General features: G+C 50.3%; 1 protein-coding gene across 1 annotated transcript; it reads left to right on the forward strand.

Moving 5' to 3' along the window:
- The first annotated feature begins 666 nt into the window (after positions 1–666).
- Positions 667–19,068, forward strand: BCL6 (BCL6 transcription repressor). Its single transcript, XM_050308140.1, has 10 exons — positions 667–761; positions 9,500–9,538; positions 10,573–10,740; positions 11,734–11,955; positions 12,081–13,064; positions 13,653–13,834; positions 14,930–15,097; positions 16,196–16,326; positions 16,702–16,839; positions 17,748–19,068. The coding sequence occupies exons 3-10, from the start codon at positions 10,580–10,582 to the stop codon at positions 17,889–17,891; spliced, it is 2,130 nt and encodes a 709-aa protein (XP_050164097.1). The 5' UTR covers positions 667–761; positions 9,500–9,538; positions 10,573–10,579; the 3' UTR covers positions 17,892–19,068.
- Positions 19,069–19,463: the final 395 nt, after the last annotated feature.

Genomic DNA, 19,463 nt, shown 5'->3' on the forward strand with positions numbered 1-19,463 from the left:
TTTTTTTTGGGGGGGAAGGGTGTTTTAGAAACGCGAAAGTGACCCGCCCGCCCCAAAATAAATAAAGCATAAATATTTAAAAATTAAAAATTATTTTAAAATATTATAAAAAATTAAAAGGCGCATTTTTGGGGATGTTTTTCTGGCTAGATCCCTTCGCTCTTTTTCGGAGAGGGGTGGGATAAAAAAGAAAAAATAAAAAAAAAAAAAAGAAGAGAAGCGGGGAGTTGGGGGGTGGGATGTGTGTTTGCACCGCCCGGAGCTGCTTCCCGGGACCCCCCGTTCCCGTTCCCCGTTCCCCGTTCCCCGTTCCCGTTCCTGACGCTGACGCCGCCGCCGCCGCCGCTGCCGCTCGATCCGCGCCGCGCGCGCTGCTCCGCGCCCGCGCGCCCCCCACGTCACCGGCGGCACCCGCCGCCACGTGACCCCGCCGGCCGGGCGCGACCACCGCGGGAGGGGGGGCGCGGGCGGGGGACGGGCGGGGGGCGGCACGGAGAGACCCCCGCCGCCGCCGCCACCCTCACGGGGTCCGCGCCCACCGCGCTGGGCGCCCGATGGCGGCGGCGAGGGGCGGCAGCGCACCCCAGGAGGGCCGCGGCGGCGGGGAAGGCGCGGAGGGGGGAGGTCCGTGACCCTCCCCGTGCTGAGCGCAGTGGTAGAGTCCGCAGCTCAAATTCCGAGAATTGGGCTCTGTTGATTCTTAGAACTGGGGTTCTTAGAAGTGGTGATGCAAGGAGTTTCTAGGAAAGCCCGGAGACCAGGTGATTGCTGCTTCTATTGCCGCGGCCGATTTTACCCTTTAATTCTCTCGCTCGCTTTTTTTTTTTTTTTTTTTTCTCCATTTTTTTTCCCTCCTCTTTCCCTCCCTGCCCCGTTCCGACGCTTGGCGCGGAGCCGCCTCTATATATTTCTACCCGTTTTTTTTTCTCTCCCTCCTCTTTCCTTCCCCCCCCTTTCCCGCTGCAGGTGCCATTTATTTTTATTATTATTATTATTGTCATCTTCTCTATTTAAATTTTTTCTCTGCCTTATTTATTTATTTAATTCACACACGCATTCCCCCCTTCCTTCCTTGCCGGCTGTCAGGGGAGAAAAAAATTAGGGAAATAGGGGTGCCTGCATGTCTTTAACGCTGGGAGCGTGCATAAGGGGAGGGGAGCGGGGGGGGTGGGGGTGTCTCCCCTCGCCGTCCTCTCCCGGGGATTATCGGTTATCTGGGATTATTGGCTTTCCCGCACGCGTGACGGCCGGGTGGGGACTGGGGGGACGGTGGCGGCTCCTCTCTGCACCTGCAGCCGCCCCGCGGGTGCAGGACGGCGGCGAGCGGTGGCGGCCGCCGGACTTGTGGCGTGACTCGGGGTCCGCTCTCAATGGCTGGATCCCTTGGTCGGGGTGTGTTATTTTTCTTTTCTTTTTTTTTTTTTTTTTTTCGTCCTTTTTTTTTTTTTTTTTAATTTTTTTTTAATTTTTTCTGAAGCGCGTTGTGTCGCTGTTGTCATTTCGCCACCGCACGAAGCCTCCGCGGAGCGGGGCTGGCGGCGGCGCGGGGGCTCGGCGGCACCGGGCACCGGCCATTCCGCATCGTCCTCCCTCTCTCTCTGTTTCTATTATTAAATCATTATTATTGTTATTCCCCTCCCCGGTGCGACCGCGAAAGGGCTGGTGCGTTTTGCAACCTGTGGCGGGGCTGCGCCGCGATCTGTCAAGCCCCGGGCTAAGAGCGGGCGGTGATGGAGAAGACTTGCGGCATTTCCCTGCCCGGGGAAGGGGGGAGCCCGCGGGGAGGCTCGGCCGCCGCCGGCTGCCGGCCCCGGAGCACCGCGGAGCGCCGGCCCGGGGCGGCGAAGAACCACGCTCATCTCGACGGGGCGTGCGGGGCGGGCGGTTGCCGTCTGGGGAACAAACGGCGATGCAAAACTCGGGAAGGGGGGAAAAGTGTGTGGAAGGACTCTGAATGTGACGAGGAGGGCTCAGAATAATAAGGATGATGATAATAACAATAATAATAATAATAACAACAACAACACCCGCGGGGAGGAGTGGGAGGGCCCTACCGGGAGAAAGGCGGCCGGCGGGACAAGCGGAGCGCGGCCGTACGAGGGATGGGGTCCGCGGCGCGATGCGGGGGGAGCCCCCCGCTGCCCCCATCGCAGCCCTTCCCCTGTGTTTACTACCGCGGCGGACTTGGCGCGGAGACAGGCGCTCGTAAATCTGCCGCCGGCAGCGGCGGGGCTGGCCCCCGGCCACACGCTATTCCTGGAGCGAACGGCGCGGGGAGCCCCGCAACCCCCGCCCCGCTCCGCTGCGCCCCCCGCGCCCCCCAAACCGCCGAAAGCGGGAAAGCAAGGGAGAGGGCTGTTTGGTTTCCTTTGGTTTTTTGGTTGGTGGTGGTGTTAGGTGCACGTTCTTCTGTGCGTGTATGTATTATTTTTTTTTTTTTACGCACGCACACCCCCCCCCCTTTAAAAATAAAGGGCAAAACAAAACCGAAAAAGCCCAACTTTGTTATGAAAACTTTTCGTGGTCGGGCGGCAGCGACCTCTCCCGGTCGCCCCCCCCTTTCCCCCCCCGCTCTTCTCCCCCCGCCTGTAGTTTGCAAAGTCACAGTATGAAATGTTATGAAATCGCCTCTTGGGAAGGAGGGAAACAGAAAGCAAGGCGTTTGTTTAGAAAAATCCACGGCGGCCTCTCAGATGTGCCTAAAAAGCTGCCTTTGACCCCCCTGTTGCATTTCCAGGGAAGAAACAAATCTGGGCTTAAAATCATGAGTCAAAATCAATAAAAACAAACACGGCCCCGGTTATTTTTTTCCACCGACTTCAGTAGGTGCAGGATCAGTGCGAAGAGAGGCTGGGGCCAGATGGATGAGGCTCAGTGAGAAGTGTTGCGCTGGTCCGACATCTCTGGCTGCAGCCAAATTCGTACCTGTGCCAGTGGACGTGTCAGCAGGGCTGGGTTTGGATCAGGCCATTATTTGATCTGGGGATGCTTATTGATTCCTCTCTCAAACTTTTAAATGCTTTTAAAATTATTGTTTGGGCTATTGTTTCAAGGGTTTAAAGGATGAAAGCTTTAGGAGCAAATACAGACTCCTTCCTGAAGTCCTTGAGGACTTACAGTTCAAAAATTTCTGTAACCTTGAGGTTACAGTTCAAAAATTTCTTTAAAAATATTTTAGGAAAAAGCTCTCCTTATATATACGTAGGGAGGCAGAACCTGAGATTCTGTTATTTTTCTTCTAAGGGTAGGAACGCAGGTTTAAAAACTTGCATTAGATGGCAAATGTTCCCCCATGAAACAAATCACCAAACCATTAAAATATTCAAAGGGTGTCTAGCAATTTTCCACGAGAATGGATTATTACATTGTTCTGGTAAGAAAAGAGTTCATTTCTCAGCATTCAATTTTGACTGGCAAAACAGATCAAAGATCTCTCGAGACGCATTTCAATTCCAATTTCCAATCCCCCTCAGTTCTGACTGTCTGAGTCAATATTGGGAGAGGAAGTAGAGGTTAACTGGTTAGTTATTATTGCGAAGGAAGAAGTCAGAATGAGAAGTGATTCTTACAAATCCCACCCCAAAAAAAAAAAAAAAAAAAAGGGGGGGGGGAATCCATCAAAAGTCTTCGTGACACTTTTTAGACAATTCTGTTTGCAGGGCAGGGAGGATTCAGCTGGCTGTTGGATGAGACAAAAATAAACCTAGCAGAAACATTAGGTTTTTCAAAACAAGGCTGGAAAAGCTCATAAAAATAATGTTGCTCAGACGCGTTTTAAGAGGAACAGAATTACATCGACAAAATTATATGTTTTCCAGGTTTGGTTGGGGTGTTTTATTTTCCAAGGGGAAAAATTGCTCCTGCAGCAAAGCGAACTGGTGCCATCTAGTGTCATTTCTCGCCGCTCCGCGCGGGGCTGACGGGGCCGGCAGCCTCGGGAGAGTGGGAACATGTTTATTAACTGCTCGTTAAAAAAAGAAAAAAAAAATGCTTGCCAGCTAGGAAGAAGGTGGCAGAGGAAACTCTGGATGCCACTGAACTTACTTAAGGAGCCTAATTGGAAACACCGAGTACTTATTAAAGTCACTGACATTTCCATATGGAGTTCTCTCTGGATCTGGTCATGAAATCACATGTGAAAATCTTTCCGAGTTGTGGTGCTAATCTGCCCTTGAATTTCTGCCTAATTTAGGATGCATCGTAAAGCATGCATCTTTTTTTTCTTTTTTTTTTTTTCCTTTTTTTTTCTTTTCTTTTTTTGGTAAGTGAAAGCTTTCAGCCTCTAATGGCAGCAGCCCAATATTAATTTGTAAGAATAGTGTTTGGGTTTCGATTACTTTTTTTTTTTCATAGTAAGCAGCAATGTTATCCTCAAAAACCCATTACAAATATAGGTGGTAAAACTTTGAGAGGCAGTCCTATGTTGTAGGTCTGTCCTCTCATTTTTATGTGCATACGCCATGAAAAAGAAAACCTTCTTACAAAGTCTATAGATTAATAAAACAGAGCTCTAACCAGTAGGTGCATTTCTCAGTGTGCAGCTTATGTACCTTCATATATTTATGGTGTTAACGTTGAAGAGCCATTTCATGCCTGTTTTAGTCTATGTGCTGTAATACCTGGGCTGTGAACTTCACTCAAAGAGATTTTACTGGTTCAGTTGGAGCCTGAAATGTTGTTTTCAGGTTTCTGAGAAGTTGGTAAAATCTAAATTTGGTGAAAAGTTGCCTATGTGCTCATAACCTCTTGTTCCATTTTATAGTAGCATGGGAGTCTATAAACGGGAGCCTTGTATGCCGAGTGCCTTCTTCTCTAGATCTATTTTTAAACCATTCTTCTGTTTGGCAAAAAGTGACACTTGGTTTCCATGTTTACAGCAGGCATTGGCAAACCTCAGAAGTTCACAGTTTGCAGTTTGGTTAGATCAGTATCCAAAAGTCAGGATCTGGCCAGTAAGCTCCTTCAGACTGCAAATTTAGACTACAATTGTAGTCCTCCTTTTTTTTTTTTTTTTGTTTTTTTAAATCCATGCTAGATCTTATGTGTTCTCATTGCTGCAGGATGCTGGCAGCCAAAAGACACACACCCCTAAATCAGAGCAAGCATGTAGTCTTCAGGACTGCTTTAAAACCCCGGTCATCTCAGTGGAACTTCACATCTAAACCGGAGGGAGAACTAAGGGCAGTGGGAGAGGGGTAGGAAATTTTTGGTCTATATCATTTTCCTCCCTCTCTTTCTCCCGGTCAGTTGCTGCCTTTGGGCTGTGTGCTGCATTCCCACGAGGAATATTGGACCCTTGTTTATGGAGGGGAGAGCTTGGGACAAGTGCGCTGCGGGACAATGGGTCCTGAAGAATGTGTACTGTAGGACCAGGCACCCTCTAAAATTGGTCTCCTTAATTCTGTTTGGCTAAATATAGGGGCAAGGGGATGTCTCTCCCCTGGCCAAGGCACCCCAAGCTGTGTATATGTCTCGTCCCATCCAGGCGGGATGCCAAAGCAGTTCCTTAGTGCCAAAAATGAGCTCTGCCACCCTCAGCCCCAGGAGAACAGAAACAGGGAGAGTCAGGCTGGTGCTGGCTGGTGATTTTCTGCCCTGGTGTGGGGTAGGAATGATCAGACACCTCCTTGGAGCCCAGCAGGGCCAGGGATCCGGCTCGGCTGCTGGGGACACTCCGCTCCGGCTGCACCCCGCTGTCAGGTCGGCAGGGTGTTGACAGGGCACAAAGTCTGTCTCCTGTTCTCTGGAGTAGCTCCCTCAACTTCAGCTGGGATGTTGTTCCTGCCTTCCCTTGAAAAATTTATGTGCCAAATTGCCTGGGGTCGTTTGAAATGCTGAGGAAGGCTGGAGTCCTCACTCCCCAAGGGCACGCACTGCCTCTACCTCACAGCAGAGCTTGGCTTCGTAGAGGGCAGGGGAGTCCTTTTTAGTAGGAAAACATTGGAGGCAGTTTTAGCGTGCTTACCCCCTCCCTCCTCTGCATTTTCTTCTGCAAAGACCAAAACAATGTGGAGACTTGAGCCGGGCCAGCTTTCAAGGGCAATCCTTTAAATCCTCTTTTGAAGTACAAACTAAAGTTTCCTGCAGTGCTCGAGAAAATATGCGGTTTTCCTGGTTCCAAATGCTGATAATAAACCCGTCCAGATAATGTATTGCATTTCCTAGAAACATTTGTTTGCTGGCAGGAAATTGGATCAGATTGAGACCGCTCGATGGAGCGAGTGCAATCCGCTCACGGAAAGGGTATGGTGGAAAATACGACAGGGCTTGCACTAGTGATGCTGCTTTTGATCTGTACTGACGCTATGCACTAGGACTTCTCTCGATCTCCTCTTGGGTTATTATTAACCCAGCCACGTTTTGGCCTAGACACCAACCAGAAGCTACTAAATTAATAAAACTCTGCTGTGACAGCTAAAGGACGCTTAGTGCCCCCGGATTGCATGGTATTAGGAAAGCTGAGCTGAGTGCTTGCACACCCCCAACCAAAAGCATCTTCTTCACCATAGCATGTAGCACCCATGACTCTTGGTGGAGGGCGAGGGGAGGAAAGCCACCCACACCCCACCCTGTTTTCATGGTTGTCCCCCTGGTCCCTGTTCGGTAGAAACCAGGCATTCCTTGGCAAGGTGGAGAGGCAGCTGGCGCTGTGCCCTGGGCAGAGGGGATGTTCTCATGGGGCTGGGACCCTGCAGGGTGCGGGGACTGGGGAGGAGGGGGAGCAGGATGGAGCTTCCCCTGGGCGGGCAGTTTCGGAGCACTGTGTGGGATGAGGCTGTGGGGAAGGAAGACTTCACCCAACCACCCCTCCAAGTTGGTGTGGATCGGCGCTGCAGGCTGTGGAGGGGTAGGAGATTGGGGCCCAGGGAGGGGGAGTGATTGGTACCCTCCTACTGGCTATATGCATGGGGGTGGGAGAAGGGTTAAGACCACGGGGGGATCCCCTGTCCAAAGAAGGACAGGGGAGCATGGAGTTCCCTGCTGTGCATGGAGTGTGAGGAGGATGGATGAAAAGGAATTCCCTATAACTGGGAGAGTGGATGGAGGGAGAGGCATGGCAGAAAGATTAACTGGGGAGGAAGTCCCTGTTTCTCCCCTTTGCCCTGAGGTGAGGGAACTGAGAGGGTCTCCCCTTTGCATGAGGTTGAACTGAAAGGGGTTCTGCCACCCGAAAGTGCACCCTCCCCATGCTCACCGAGCTGACTGCAGGGAAGGCAGAGCCAGCCCTGGGCTCCTTTCCAGGAATGGGTTTTCTCGGGGAGGTGCCGGCAGGGAAGGGCTGTTCGCTGAACCGCTGGGGCAGACCCATTGCCTTCCTGGAAGGCAGCAGCAGTCCTGTGTGACCACCCTGAAAATGGGCCCTATGCCTAATCCGGACCTTCCTCTATGGGTACAGCAAGCCCTGGCATGCAGCCTCGAGCACTGCAGGAGAGTCCACACCTACAAGGTACTGGGCAGGAAAACTGGAGGGGGGGCATGGGATAGTGCTCTGGCCCAAACTGAGCCTGGGGGAGCCTCATGGTCGTTGAGGGGAGTGTGGATGGCAAAACCCATGTTTGGCTGCAGTGGTTTTTCCTGCTTACTGTCAGGTCTCTGCTCCCTTCTGTCCCTTTTTCTGCTGGTCTCTGGTCTAAGCATCCTCCCATGCTGGGGTACAGAGCTGGTGCTGTGCAGAGACTGGGAGGGGCAGGGTTAACCTGACTTAGCACAGTGAGGGGAAGGAAAGCCCCCTTCCCTTTGCATGCCCACATCCTCCGGCAGGGAGCTGCTTGGGATGCACCTGCCTGACTCCCGGGGCTTTGGGTGTTTCAGCAGCACTGCGCTGGGAGGGGTAATTTGGGAGGACGGGGGGGCAGCTGTGCTGGGGTTCCAGCTCTGGGAGAGAAGCTGGGTGTCTGCCCGGGCAGTGCTGTGGCCTCACTGTGGGTAAGAGAATTTGGCGATAGCAGCAGCTTCTCACATGGTGCTCGCGGGTGCAGAGTTCATCTCACAGTTTGTAACTGTTGGTTTACAAATGGGTCACCTCCTCAAGTCTGTGACACTGAGGTGGCTCCCTGGAGCCTGGGAGTTTACAACCACCAATGTATCCAAGGCCGGGATGCCACCCGGCTGCCCCAGACGCATAGATCTGCTCGTATGGACGCACGGATGTGTGCTGGGCTCCTTGCAGAGCGGCGTGAGTCCCTTGACTTGCAGCTGATTACAGTGAGTGGCTGGCAGTGAGCGTGTGCAGAAAGGTCAGAGTCTGCAGTATTTGGGAAATGAGTCACTTTTTGTATGTGCGTAAAGTTTTAAACTGGCCAGGCTCACGGCGGCTCCGAAGATTTGCGTTTGATGGCTGGAATGAGGCTGTAACACACCCCTCTGGGGTTTGTGTGTGATACCTTGCCTTAAATCTCATCTCTTCATCGTGGTGTCTCTGGGGATGTTAGGGCAGCTTGAGCTCCAGGTCTGCACATCTCCCACAGGGAACAGGGAAGATGACACTTGTCCTCATAGGGTTGGATGGACTTTCTGCAAGTGCTGGCAGTCTTGGAGTCTCTGTCCAGTTTCTGGGGGTTGGTCCTCAAAGTAGTGTGATGAAGATCTTGGGGTTTGTTTGTTCACTTATTTATTTGGCTTCTGTCTGCTGGGGTGACTGCCTGAGGACCTTTTTTCTGCATTGGTGGCAGATCAATTGTCTTAGGTTTTAAGTAAATTCAGGAGGAATAGTATGAGTTCTGGAAGGCAGTTAACTCCTGGGTTTCCTTGCTGTTCTGCCCCAGCTACACTGCCTGTGAAGCCAGTGGCTGGAGACAAAGCTTGTGGTTTTAGGGGAAGGCTTTTGCAGCAGCAAGAGGAAGACATTTGTTCTGGGTCCTCATCTTTCTCCGCCACTGGCTTCCTATGCAGTCCTGGCTAAGTCACTTTGGTACTTGATATCCTCCCAAATCTGTTCAGTAGTCCTGTCAGGGCGTTTGCATCAGCTGGGGCATGTGGATATTTTGACAAGGGCAGAAGGTGTTTTGAGGGATTGTATTCAGGCTCTTTCCAGGCTTCTGAGCAGAGTGGCAGCAGATGTTTATGTGTATGTCATACCTGTTAACAAGGTGCTGGGAATATGGCATGGGTCTTGAATGTGGCACTGGACAGGAATTCAGTCTTGGCACGGGAAGAGTTATCTCTGAAAGAAGTGGTGAGAAAATTCTTGCTTGACTTCCCTTCCCCACCTGCCTTTAAGTTCCTGAGTCATGGAAATGAAAATCTCCTTGGCATACGCCCATGGTTTGGCCTAGAGGGTGTGGAAGAAGCTATGATTGGATTCTCAAAGCCTGTGGTTGCGATAAGAACGTACTGTACCGGAAGAAACAAATGTTAACAAACCTTCTACTCTCCAGTAAGGTTATCTCTAGCTTTTATCCAACTGATACTCGAGCAAAACAGCCGGTTTGTGTCCTGCCATGGCCAATTCATAATTACCAGCTAATGCGGCGTTTGTTTTCTTGTGCTTTATTTGTAGGTTTGAAAGAAACTTTTGGACTGTGAATTGAGGCATTGGGTATGTAAATTTAAATTTTGTGCTTTCCCTCCTAACCTCCCTCCCCCTTCCCTTTAACCATGTGGAATGAAATGTTTCATTAGGCCCAGCTGGAATTTGTTTTCAGGAGAGCAGCTGCTCTGTAGAAAATACTGTACATTCATATGTTGCTGGGGAGGGGGGAGGAGTCAGGATTATGGGAGGGGGTTGATCATGGAGGAATTTCATGCTGAAGGTGCACATTCCAGCCCAAACTTCAGGCAGGGAGATATGGACCATCTTGGGTACTAGTTGGGAGGACACCTCTGAGATGGGACAACAGGGGTTGTGTGTGGGGAAGGCTTCATGTTCCTCGACTAACCCAAGCCTTGCTCTCTGGGAGGGACTGGGCTATGGTGTGGGTAGCAACCCAGCAGGTTAGATGAGTTCTACTCACCAGTTCATTGGGAAACTGTGGACAGGTCTTCTCCAGAGTGGCCACCACTTGGGAGTAGGAAGGTAGTTTCCTGTGGGTGAGGGCTGTTGCTCCACTATGGGCTGGATTTTTTCCAAATGTTGAAATCATTCAGCTTCAGTTGGGACCTTAAGGCTTGTTTTGAATCCTGTGGCTGAATTTACAGCCAGACATCAGACAGGTGAGGGGAATGGCTCCCGAGGAAGATCTGAGGGCTAGGAGCTGTGTTGGGACCTTCGTGGAGATGAACCTGAATGGGAGGAGTGGGCTGGGGTGTGGCCACCATGGGTATGAGGCAGGGAGAAAGAGGAGATGAGCTAATCCTCAAAAGGGTCTGGCCACCTTCACTCACCAGCTTGCAGGGTGGGATGAGACATGCCAGGTCTTGCTTTCGGCCAAGGGACCTCACTAGGAGGACTGGCAGGAGTGTGGTGTGGTGCAGGGCTGATTGCTTTGGGACCAAGGAGCTGATGCTGCCCCTGCAAGGGGCAATTGGCCGTCTGAGCCTGTCCCAGAGCAGCAGCTGTCTCTTTACTGGGTTTAGAGTACTTGCCTGGCTGTTCCTCCATTCTCATCTTCCTCCCGCTTCTGCTCCGAGCAGACTCAAGATGGCCTCGCCGGCAGACAGCTGCATCCAGTTCACCCGCCACGCGAGCGATGTCCTCCTCAATCTCAACCGCCTTAGGAGCCGGGATATCCTGACTGATGTTGTCATCATTGTGAACCGGGAGCAGTTCAGAGCCCACAAAACAGTCCTGATGGCCTGCAGGTGAGAGCAGGGTCCTTCCCTGCCTCTTTCCTTGCTCCCTCAGCCTTTGGCTGTCAGCAGCACTGCTGCAGTCCCGAGACAGCTCATGGGGTTCATACAGGGAAGCAGAGGCAGAGAAGCAAAAGTGCAAGGGGATGCCCAGAAATTTGTACCTGTAATGGGATTAGAGCTGAGACCTTTTCTCTCCTTCTGTGCCCACATCTGCCCACAGACAGCCCATGGAGACAAACAGGAGTGTAGCAGATGTGAGGCACATCCCTGAGAGGGGAGTAGAGGGAGGGCTGAATGCTCTCTGGTGTGAGAGAGTCCTCTGTGACTGAGGTGTCCCCTGCCACTGCTAATTTTAGAGCTATTACTCCCTGGCTCTCAGACTGCTGCCTGCTCCCACCTTTGTTGATTTTTTTTTCAAAGCCTTATGGGGTCTGAAATCCCTTTCCAGCTCCTAGGATTGCTGGAATTGCTTCCTGTGGAACACTAGTTAATATCCCACCATTTCCCAGTTGAATTACTGCAGATGCCTTCCAGGGTCTCTTGCTGACAAGGTATAAAGATTTGAAAAAACCAAGCTTTGACTGTTGAAACATCTGAAAAATGTTTTGCCAACATTTCCCTTTTCTTTTACTTTTCTGGTTTAAGAGTGAGCTGCCCCAAGAGACTTCCAAAAGAAATGAGTCACAGTGGGAAGGGGGTTGTGGTAAGAACAACAATGGAAAAAAAAAGGAAAGGGGGAATTTCTAAATGGAGGCAGTGGGGAGTTGTTGAGCAGGTGAGATCTAAAAGCAGGCTGTTCCAGTTGGGAAAAGTGCAGTGCAGAAGATGCTTACTAAGCTGAGAAACCAAGCTTGATAATAAGGGGGAAGCTCAGGGAATTCTGTAATTGCCTCCTCCTCCCTTCCCATTCATGAACCCCTGTGTGCTCAGGGATTTCAGACAAATTCTTTCTTTCTCTGAATTGTCATAAAACTTGTATTCTCTACTGTGTCCTCTCTGCAGTGGCCTCTTCTACAGCATCTTCACTGACCAGCTCAAGTGCAACTTGAATGTCATCAACCTGGACCCTGAAATTAACCCTGAGGGGTTTTGCATCCTCTTGGACTTCATGTATACCTCCCGCCTGAACTTGAGGGAGAACAATATCATGGCTGTGATGGCCACAGCACTCTACCTGCAGATGGAACATGTGGTTGATACCTGCCGAAGGTTTGTGAAGTCTAGGTGAGTGCCATGGGTGAACTTTGGGGGTGTTTGGGTGGGCAGAGGAAGAACTAACAAAGTATCTTCAAATGTGCTCTTATGGGCTGAAAGTGACTGTGTCTCCCTCCTTCTTTCCCTGGTTCCAGTGAAGCAGAGATGGTGTCTGCTATGAAGACCCCCAGGGAAGAGTTTTTGGCTGGACGGATGCTGGGCCACCCAGAGGTGATGGCTTATCGGAGCAGAGATGTCTCAGAGAACAGCATGCCTCTCCAAAATGGGTCCCTCTGCAATGGGAGGGCCTTTGCACCTGGATTGATCAACAGTTTGTCTGGATCCCCCATTTCCTACCATGGATACAGCCCTCTCCCTCTAAATAGCTTCCTTGTGGATGATGAATTGCGGGAGATGAGGATGCCTATTTCTGAACTCTCAAGGGCAGGTGCCTTCCCCAAGGAGAGGATCCTGCCGTGCGACAGCTCCAGGACAATCCCCACCGAGTACGTAAGAACCATCACCGACATCTCTGCCAACATGTGCCACGCTACCATCTATGCTCCAAAAGAAGGTGCTGCTGAAGAAGCCAGGAGTGACATGCACTACAACGTAGCCTCTGGCCCCAAACCTGTTATCCCTTCAGTCCGGAACAATCCCTATTTCCCTTGTGACAAAGTGGCCAAAGAGGAGGAGCGGACCTCTTCAGAGGATGAGATCAGCCAGCACTTTGAGCCCACCAACCCCCCCCTGGACCGCAAGGGACTCATCAGCCCCCAGAGCCCACAGAAGTCAGACTGTCAGCCCAACTCACCAACTGAGTCCAGCAGCAGCAAGAACGCCCGTATCGGTCAGAACTCCAGCTCCCTCTTCACCAAGAGCCCCACAGACCCCAAAGCCTGCAACTGGAAGAAGTACAAGTTCATTGTCCTCAACTCTCTCAATCAGAACACCAAGCAAGACAGTGCTGACCAGAACGAGATGGGGACCCTCTCTCCTCGCACCTACGTGCCCATGTCCACTTGCCAGCAGTCCATGGAGCCAGAACATCTCAATGTGCAATCTCCCACCAAGATAAGCGTGAATGGAGAAGACTCTACTATCCCTCAAGCGAGCAGACTCAACAATATTGTTAACAGGTGAGAATATTTTTATCCATCACACCCTTCTCCCCTGAGAAACAGGTATTCCTGAGTTGTTGAAGAGAGTTTGGAAGTTGTGAAGTATCTGTAGCATTGGTATGGGAAGTCCAGTCCTGAGCAGATGGAAGCCTCTGCATTTGGTGGAGTGCTACTAGTGACATTGGCTGGGTACCTACTGTCCCCACTGTAGTGGGGACTGGCAATGGATATGGGAACACTGAGGTTTGAATCCCTGGCTCTGGCAGCTCCAGATGATTTCTTTGGAGCGTGGATTTACTTACCCCGGTTTCCACCAGACTCACTGTGCCTTGAGCTTTTGGCTGACTCTAAGCGTTGGAGTGGCCAAAGTATCAAGGAACAAAATCATCTGGACCTGAATGTTCCTAGAGAACTTTGAGGTCATTTGGTGATGGGCACCGAAGGATTGAGGCTCAAGGACCTGTTGTTGATCAGGGCTATGCTGTGCATCTCGCCACAGAGGTGTCCCTATAAAACATGTCTGTCCCTTGTGTCTGGAGGGGTGCAAATAAGAGTCCTGTAGCTCAAGCACAGCAAGAGCCTTCTCATGTTGCTGTCCTTCCACAGGTCCCGGGATGGGTCCCCTCGGAGCAGCGAAGGGCAGTCCCCACTGTACATGCATTCGTCGAAGTGCAGCTCCTGTGGCTGCCAGTCCCCACAACATACTGAGATGTGCCTTCATACCCCTGGCTCAAACTTTGGAGAAGAGATGGGGGAAACCCAGTCTGAATACTCTGACTCCAGCTGCGGTGAGTCTTGCATCCCTGGTCATCTTCTTCAGCCAGGAGTCAGGAGGGCTGTGCAGTCCAGGGGCCCAGTGCTCTGTGACTAAACAGGCTGGCAGACCTATCCCCATGCTGGTGGATCCCACAGTGCTTTGAAGTCCTCTCTTAACTCTCTGACCAGCTGTGTGCATGCATGTGGGGGGGGACACATGCACATTGGAATTACTTCCTTCCTCCCTTTCCCCAGCACCATCCAGATACCCTGTGCAGGGAGTTAGTCACCTGCTGCAAACCTGGAAGCTAAGGACAGGAAACAAGTGCACCCCACCCCACCAGAACCACAGGAGAACAAGCTTTATAGATGTAATGACCCTAATGGAGATTGGGCAAGATGGCATGTCTCATGCATCTGTCATGGTACCATTATTATCAGGGAGCCCAACGCACACATCTGGGGAAATGCAGATAATGAGGCTTGCAATCTTGTTGCAAAACCCCACAAGCTCAGAAACAGGTATCTGTGAACTCATCTACCTGTAGCTTAGTGAGGGGGAATGCAGGATTGCCACCTGTAGCGTGGGCAAAGATCCATGGAGGGAACCCCTCTGTGGTGACACTCAAAGCTACACACAGTATTTAAGAGTTGGGCACCCTCCTACTGAGGGAACCTACCTTGTGATTTGGGTGTTGATTGTCTTCCCATGCTCAAGGCAGACCTCTCTACATGTAAAGGTTTAAGACCTCTAAAGGTGCTGGAGTAGCTCCAGAGCTGAGCATCCTTTGGAGGATGCCTGATAACTTGGGTGCTTTCGTGGACCTATTTGAAAGATGTCCAGGTGACATGCTGGCTTCCTGGAAGCAGCTTGTGTGGCACGAAAGGAGAGAGATATCTCGTGATGATTTTGCTCATTCAAACCGTGCACGTTGTTGCTGTGTGCACAAGAAGGTCAGGAGGTGACAGCACAGTGCAAACACCACTGACTGTGAACATCAGCACTTGGCTGTTTGTTCCAACACTTGCCCTGGCTGCCCCTCCCCTCCATCCTAAATCCATCCCGTGGCCCATCAGGGGTGACCCATGCGTTTCCCATCTCATTGCTCTCCTCTCTGCCCTCCCAGAGAATGGAGCCTTCTTCTGCAACGAGTGTGACTGCCGGTTCTCCGAGGAGGCCTCTCTCAAGAGACACTCTCTGCAAGTCCACAGTGACAAGCCCTACAAGTGTGACCGCTGCCAGGCCTCCTTTCGCTACAAGGGGAACCTCGCCAGCCACAAAACCGTCCACACAGGTACAGTGTTTGCCATGGGGACAACTTACTGGGGAGGCTGTGTGTTGGTTGGTGTGCAGGGCTTTATGGCTGGGTTTGTCCCAGGTGCAGCATCCTCTGCTCTGTGTCCCAAGCTGTCCCTGATGGGAAGAGCAAGGTGCTTTTCTTAGCACTGCCAGGGAGCCCTTGGATAGAGTGCCAGACCTGGGAATGGGGGAGATACCTGCCCTGCAGTAGGGATGGAGCTCAAGCCTCTCTGCTGTGAAGCACTGGGCACCACTGTTTCTAAAAGTGTCTCACAAAATGAATGACTGGGAGCAGATGTGTGACTTCCAGGTAACTTTGTGGTAAACTTAAGCAAAAAAAAAAAAAATTAAAAATAGTCAAAAGAACATTTAGGGAGAAGTCTCAGATTTATTTTTACATCCTAGAAATCCAGGTCATATCTAGCTTGGCATAAAACTCTGCTGATGGGAAAATCTGTGAATGGATGGACTCTGTGAATCAGCACAATGAAAGCTGAGAAAGGAAGGGGATATTAAGGGTTTAGTCATTTGCTGACAAACCCAAGGCTTATTTTATTTCATGCTTTTATTAATGGTTAACTTGACAACAGCCAGTTCACTAGCTGGGGAAGGGAAATCTGGGCTGACGACTCAGTACTGCTGCACTAAATTAGACCTAAATTTCTGCAGTCTCAGCTGAGCTCCAGAAGGGCTGCACAGGTGGGTAAGACAACACAAGTGCCAGGGCAGGGTTCAAGGATGCTTACTGACAGCTGTAGGGAGATGTAGGTGCCAGCCACTATCCCAGGGCCACGAGCAATGATGCTGTTAATCCTTGCTGGCAGAGCTGCCTGACTTTGTCTTGCCCTGAAGGCTGCAGCTCCCAGTCCAAAAAAGAAAGCTCTCCTGAGCTCACCCTGCTCCGGAGACACCTAATCTGTCCTAACCAATGCTGCTTCTCCACAGCCATCTCCAGAAGGGACAGGAGTCAGGGCTTGTGCTTCATGCTGTGGAGTCCAGCATCTGAAGGGACTTAGCTCTGGGGAGCACTATGGATCCTGGGTGTTGAGCATACCTGTACTTAAGCCCTCACCCTTTCTTTTGGGCTCTGCAGGAGAAAAGCCGTACCGCTGCAACATCTGTGGGGCGCAGTTCAACCGACCAGCCAACCTGAAAACCCACACACGCATCCACTCGGGAGAGAAACCCTACAAGTGTGAGACTTGCGGGGCCAGATTTGTCCAGGTGCGTGTGGCCTCTGGGATCTGCGGTTCTGGGGAGGTGGGATGTGGCTGGATCTTCTGCCCAAGACTGGTGATACTTCATGGCAGGTAATGAGAAGGCTGGTAATGACCCAGCTCACTACCTTGGGAAGCTCTTCCCATGGTGTTGTAGGATAAATATGGACCTTAGGATCCACGGGGGCCAGTTTGGCTTAGTAGGAAGCCTGACTGCTGGTTGTAGCTGCTCTGCTCCATTTGCTCTTAAGGATTGGAGATACCAGACCTCAGACACACGTGGCCCTGACTCCCAGCCAAAATCTAATAGGGCAGAACCCCTGTTCCAATGGAGATGCCCTTGATCCCTGGTGCTCTCCTGACCCAGAGCTGCTCTCTCCAGGTGGCCCACCTCCGTGCTCACGTGCTCATCCACACCGGGGAGAAGCCATACCCCTGCGAGATCTGCGGCACACGCTTCCGGCACCTGCAGACCCTCAAAAGTCACCTTCGAATCCACACAGGAGAGAAACCGTATCATGTGAGTGGCTCAGCTAGGACTGGAGGAGGATGCTGCCAAACCTGGGGGGCTGGGAAGACAGGAGGACATTCACATGGGCTGGTTGCAGCACCCCAGTCCCCTTCACCAGCCTCTTGAGGCCCTAGGCCAAGGTCACATCCCTGCTCCACATGCCCCATCTCCCTCTTGTGCATTAGCTGATGCTGATACAGTATTTTGTCAGGAGTGGCTCTGTTGGAAACACTGACATGCAGCCCAGGCTGGGTACATCTTAGCTACTCTTTTCTTCCATCCCATCTGGAAGAAGGTCACACTTCTTCAAATAGCTGTGGCTTAAATTACAGCTGCCTGCAGTGTGCAGGGGTGGGGGAAAGGAGCAGACAACCTGACCTGAGCTCCCCTTTGCTGGTGATACCTGCACCCAGTGAGCAGCCAACCTGACCTTTCTTGCAGCCCTGTGGGCTCCCAGTTCTTTGCTGGGGCTTTCCTTTCTTTCCTTTCTTTCACCACCTGCTGGAGAGGGAATCAAAGTAGTGATTATCACCCAAACATCCCTCTGGAGCCATCCAGCTTGGCAGTGGTCAAAAGCAGCTCCTGAAATAGCCCTGTAGCTGACTTGATCATATAGATATGGAGCTTGGTACTATGTCCATTAAAGCCAGGGTCTTCTCCCAAGGGACTCTGGGCTTTGTTTGTTCACCCCATGAACCAATATGTGCTACTGAAAGCCTGGGATGGAGTGCCATCAGGTGCTGCTCCTCCCACCGCGTTCCCGCTTTTCCCCTCGTCCACCTGTGTAATGGGTGCAGCATCCTGGGATCACTGGTGACAGGGGACAGGCATTTGTTGTGGGCCCCCTGCCCCGAAGGGAAGGACGTGTCCCCTGCTGTCACGTTTCACACCCTCTCCCTTTGCCTCTTGCCCCACAGTGTGAGAAGTGCAACCTGCATTTCCGCCACAAAAGCCAGCTGCGGCTCCACCTCCGGCAGAAGCACGGGGCCATCACCAACACCAAGGTGCAGTACCGCATCTCGGCGAGCGAGGTGCCTCCGGAGCTCCCCAAGGCCTGCTGAAGGCTCAGGATTTCCCAGGAGGAGGTCGTCTTGGGGGGGCCAGAGGGGGAGAAGCTGTCCAAAGGATACTTGCAACACTTTTAAAAGGAAAAAAAAAAAAAAAAAAGAAAGAAAAAAAATTTGTCACATGATGGAGTGCCTCTAAACCCATAGTACAGATAGGTGGATAAACATTAGAAATTAAAAAAAAAAAAAAAACAATTTACAAATACACGGGTTTTATTTTTCCCAGTTATGTGAAACAAAAAGAAAAAATAAAATTATTCAGATCTTACTGTATATAAAACGTTAAAAAAATAAAAATAGTCATTTTAAATGTCTGTGCAGTGGAGTGTTGATAAACTCTGGAGTCTAACCTTCACAGCCTTTGCCGTTTGAAGATGAGGAATGTAATGTTGATTTATGGGAACAGATTTTTTTCTTTTGTATGCAAAATGTGTGTTCTTTTAAAGAGAAAGTATGCTATTAAAGAGAGGGCTTTAACTTTTTTAACCAAAGGTGAAGGAATCTATGGCAGAGTTGTAAATATATATAGATATAAATATATAAATATATATATAAAATAAATATATATAGACCTTTAAAAAAACTATATTAAAAATATATAAAATGCATTAAAGGCTCAGTTGGACTCTGCAGGCAGAAGCCACTCTGAGAATCTTTATTATGATAGAGCACTTAAGGAGATATTTTAAAGTATTGCATCTGTACAAGTAAGAAAATATTTTGTCTAAATGCATCAGTGTATTTGTATTTTTTTGCAAGTGAAGGTTTACAATTTACAAAAAAGTGTGTATTAAACCAACAAAGCTGCAGAAGGAATTTAAAATAATAATAAAGTGTAATTTTTTTGTTCTAGTTCTCAGTCTGTATATATGTAAAATGTGGTTTCGCACGGTGCCTTTCTTTTCAATGGAGGTTTTCAATGTATGGACTATATTGAGCTCAGTTTCTTCAAGGTACAGCCTGATGTTGCAAAAGGAGATTTGGTGGAACTCTCTAGTGGGGGAATGTTTTATTTTTTGGGGGGTTTGGATTTTTTTTTTTGTCTTATTTTACATGCTTGTGTTATAAACAATCTCGGGAGACAGGGTTTGGGCTGTGTCTAAACTGCATTAATGCATTCTGTAAAATATAGCTGTACAAATAAAAGAATAAAATGAAGAAAAGTGACATATGATGGAGTGAGAGGTCTATTCTTGCCTGTCCCTTAAGCATCTTGAAGACTGGCTGGTGCCCTGGGAAGGGACTCAACCCAAGCCCTGGGGTGAGTTCTTGGCTTGGTGCAGCTCTGGTGCTGTGCTAAAAGCAGGACCCTGTTCCAGCATTGAGTGAAGATGGTCTCTGGCATGAGGTCTGAGCAAGATTCAAGCTTGCTGCTCTGTATCCTGATGGGGACTGTGCCACCTGCTTGGTACTTTCTGCATTGGCACCAAGTAGCCAGCAGAAACGGGACAGAGCCTGGGAGAGACCTTTGCTGACCAGCCCAGGGCCAGTTACAGATGGTTAAGTAGTTATTTATATTTCCTGGAAATAAATTCACTTTTCAGGATTGCTCAGGGATGATGCCTG

Source organism: Myiozetetes cayanensis, unplaced genomic scaffold, assembly GCF_022539395.1.
Source record: "Myiozetetes cayanensis isolate MyiCay16 unplaced genomic scaffold, myiCay2020 scf13, whole genome shotgun sequence".
Lineage (NCBI taxonomy): Eukaryota > Metazoa > Chordata > Aves > Passeriformes > Tyrannidae > Myiozetetes > Myiozetetes cayanensis.